General features: G+C 42.7%; 1 protein-coding gene across 1 annotated transcript; it reads left to right on the top strand.

Annotated features, from left to right (window-relative positions):
- Positions 1-267: 267 nt before the first annotated feature.
- LOC147429098 (17.6 kDa class I heat shock protein 1-like) lies at positions 268-1336 on the top strand. Its single transcript, XM_086495323.1, has 2 exons — positions 268-666; positions 748-1336. Exons 1-2 carry the CDS (start codon positions 615-617, stop codon positions 972-974), a joined length of 279 nt encoding a protein of 92 aa, XP_086351449.1. The 5' UTR covers positions 268-614; the 3' UTR covers positions 975-1336.
- The last annotated feature ends 2514 nt before the right edge of the window (positions 1337-3850 follow it).

Genomic DNA, 3850 nt, shown 5'->3' with positions numbered 1-3850 from the left:
TGCTTCCAACACTTTGGCTTTATACGGCATAATCCGAGTCTGTGAGTGCTCGTTAGTCAAGTCATGACTCAAGCCACACTAACAGATGGAGCTCAAAAAGACTTGTCTCATAAGTTGATGCAACACAAGATAAACGTGGAGATTGTGAGGCATGATTGCAGGATGTTCCTAGCGTGGAGATTGTGAGCCACGGTGGTAGAACTTTGCTACCATAAATCAATGGAAACCATCAAGTGTGCAGTAAATAATTGAGGTGCTATTATTGAATGTTCTAAATTTCCACGGGGAGAAACTCTTTTCCTTTGTGTGTGTGTGTGTGTGTGTGTCTCATAAGGGCATCTTCTTATCTTCGTCAAGCAGAGGCGTTTCAAGTATGTTAGATGGTTGCTATAGCCCCCCGCAGGAACAATAGTAGCCTGCCACGTGTGAGGAGCTGATTTGGCCACTTGTCAAGGGTTGAGTATTGTAGTGCTGCAAACGATATAAAGGACGGTGGAATCTAGTGCACAATGCAAAACGCTGGGAAGGAGAGAGAGAGAGAGATCAGATAGAGAGAGAGAGAGAGAGAGAGAGAGAGAGAGAGAGAGAGAGTAGGTGGATCCTGTGACTGACCAATGGATGTGCAAGAGACAGCTGCTGCTTACATTGTCAGCTCCAACCTCTCAGGTATTCTTACTCTTCATAGACGTCCTAATTTCTGAGCTGTGTGGCGGACTTGCTTACAAACCTTCTAATTGGTTTGTTTAGGGTTGCCCATACATGGCGTCCAAGTGCAGGCCGAGAACGGCAACGTGCTTGTTGTAAAATGCGGCCGCGGTTTTGGGCGCAGATTTGTGTTCCCGCCCAACGCTAGCCTGGACAATGCAAGGGCCGTTTGGGATGGCCGCCTCCTCACCGTTTCCATCCCTAAAGTACAGCCCATTTATAAGTCTCTTCCCACCAAAACCATCGTCATGAAAGTTATCCGGCTTTGAGCTACCCAATTTCCAACCTTGCACATATATGTAAATTGTAATCCACCTATCCAGTGTTAGAAAAAAACCGGGGCACGGTGTATTTTAACCGGCTAAAATCATAAAATCTTGGTTAGATTTTGAACTTGCCTTGAAGAAAATCGGCAAATTTACACAAGTTGTAGTGTAAATACCGGCAAAAGCTTCAAATTTTGACCAGAAAACTGGTAGAATTTCAAGTTTATTTCCTTCGACTAGGGAAAATGTATTTTTCTAGCCCTGCACCTATCTCCAGACTCCAGAGTCCATTCCCTGCCCGTTTTTGGTTTTCTCCAAGAACATTGTAAAGTTTTGGTTTTCTCCAAGAACACTCTCTTTCATCATGTCATGCGTGACGTCATATGAACACATGGATGATGCCTATTAGCTTTTGCAAAGCTTGCTTCTACAAAACTTTAAAAGGCTCTTGTCTCACGATTTAACAAGCAACAACACGATGAATGCCAAGTCAACCTTTGCTACAAGGCAAACTATTCTCTATCACCCTCTCATTCTTTGTCATAATAATTGGGATTCGGGAACTTCAACACTATTCAGCCAGCAAAACATGACAAGTAAATGTCCTTTTATTATAGTGACCTCAAGAAATCATTTCAAGGACTTTGAAGTTTGAATATGCTAATCACGGTATACATGAAAATTGTATCCTTGCAAATTTGAACCTGGAAATGACTCTGCGCAAAATTAGACTCGATAACTTAGACAAATTTGCAATACATGCCTTAAAACGATGATCGATCTCGCTAGAAAAATTCAAGATATCTATCAAGAGTTGTACTATCCACTTGCATAAGTGGAGATCGGTATCCTTGCGAGAGAGTGATTCATTTGTCCTTGTTGATTCGTCGGGTGAAATTGCCCGTAGATGAACGAGGGTGCGCCACTTTGGGGCCACATCAGGGATAGGAGTCTCTCATAAACAAAAAGTTCAGAGGGTCATGGCCAAAATCAAGAGCAACATGAAAAGATGGAATATGTGTTTCTTCCCTTCCACACTGGAAAGAGGTGCGAAAACAGGAGTGTGGTTTTAGTCCCAGGGAGCACGGTGAAATTAGAATATTCAACTTGATGATCCATGCAAAAGCCTAAATGTGCCAAGTTTGTGGTGGTTATAGTAAACCGGGATCCAGCTTAGGCCTCCATGAGAAGATAGAGAAGGTAATGCTAACCTCACTTTGGGGCCGGTGGAAAGGGATAGGAGTGCATGAAAAACTATAGGCATCATTCTAGGAAAATGTTAAACTAGATGGCATCATAGGTAAGCTTGTGCGGTGTGCCAAAGCATCGAAAGCCTTGGAATAAAGGCAGACAACCAAATAATTCAAGGACTCCATCACCTATTGATCCGCTCTGGATCGCTCAGATTGAAGGTGTTTCATTAAATCCCTTTTGGAGAGAGATAGCCTGGAAACTAATTAACAACCTAGGATTAATGCACTTAATCGAGATTTGGGATAGAAACAACCTAAATTGAAAAGCAACAAACAAGCTAGCTACCTGGGGTGACTTCAACGAAAATGAAAACGTGATGATCTCATAGTGTTAGAAAGTCTCAACATTTTTATGGTGCCTAATGAAAACGTGATGATCTCAGAGTCTTAGAAAGTCTCAACATTGTTATGGTGCCTATTTGTGAGGTTGAATTTGATTGGAAAGTTTAGCATTGGCCTATGAATAGCAAATTTACTCTACCAAAAATAAAGGGAACTTGCATCAAAGTCTGCTACAAGGAAGATTGATTCTCATTTGCTAGCAAACAATGGAGACGATAATGGCCTCATGTGAAGTGGGTAGTAGGTACATGGAACACATGGGATCCTCCATGGCATAGTATAATGAAGATTTTCATCTGGAGGTGATGTGGGGGATTTATTAGTTGGGTTCAAAGTAAAAGCCAGAGGAACCAACACTAACCTATTTGTTAGCAGGTCGCCACTGCGACAAACATCCATAGCATAGCCTTCAAGCACTAGTATACTCTTGTGAAGACTTAGAGGAGTGGACGGATTGGACAGGGAGACACTTTATAGATGTCAACCTCAAGAATGGAACCTAACAAGAAAGGATATCCTTCTTTATAAGTTAATCAACAACTCAAGGACTAAGAAATATTTCTATCTTCTATCTCACCGCTCTCGATCATCACACTATTTCAATTACAAAAATGGATTTGAATAGCCACAGAAATCTAAGGGGAAAATTGTACCAAATATAGTAGCATTCCGACAAGGTAGAACATCACGGTACATCATGAACCTGTGAGTGCGTGTGTGCGCAGTGCGGTGCGATGCATGCGGGGAAGGGGAGGCATACAAGATGATGTGAATGGAGCAACCTTTGGAAGTTGTGAGTGAGGTTCTCCTTATTCATATATGTATAATGAATAAGGGCATGTACACATGGTGGGCGAGCGGTCGAACATCGGACATCCAGCTCGGGGGAAAGACGTAGTGCCATTACCCCAACAAACTCTCACTTAAAGGTGATGTGCGGATAAGTGAGACCTACTAGATAAACTACTAGTATGTACAAGAAACTAGGTGAGAATCTCTCTCAACATATGCCCAAATGGCTCACTATCTCGATCTACACATAATTGTTTCGGCTATGGTGGTAGGCAAGCATGCGTACTTACGCTAGATCCTGAACCACAGAGCACTCTGTATGGTCTGCAAAACTCCACTATGCATCATGCTAGTGTCAGTCAATCGCACAACTCACACCCCTACTACGCCAAATGCTCCCACTGCAGCTGCTAGTAGATCAAGCCTCGACACTAACAAGTCGAACATGAGACGCCCGAATGCAGACGGAATATGCACCACCCTAGTTGTACT

The sequence above is a fragment of the Adiantum capillus-veneris genome, chromosome 22, assembly GCF_014529385.1.
Source record: "Adiantum capillus-veneris isolate H3 chromosome 22, ASM1452938v2, whole genome shotgun sequence".
NCBI lineage: Eukaryota > Viridiplantae > Streptophyta > Polypodiopsida > Polypodiales > Pteridaceae > Adiantum > Adiantum capillus-veneris.
Note: the sequence above shows the minus strand (reverse complement) of the source record. Positions and strands in the feature narration are given on the sequence as shown.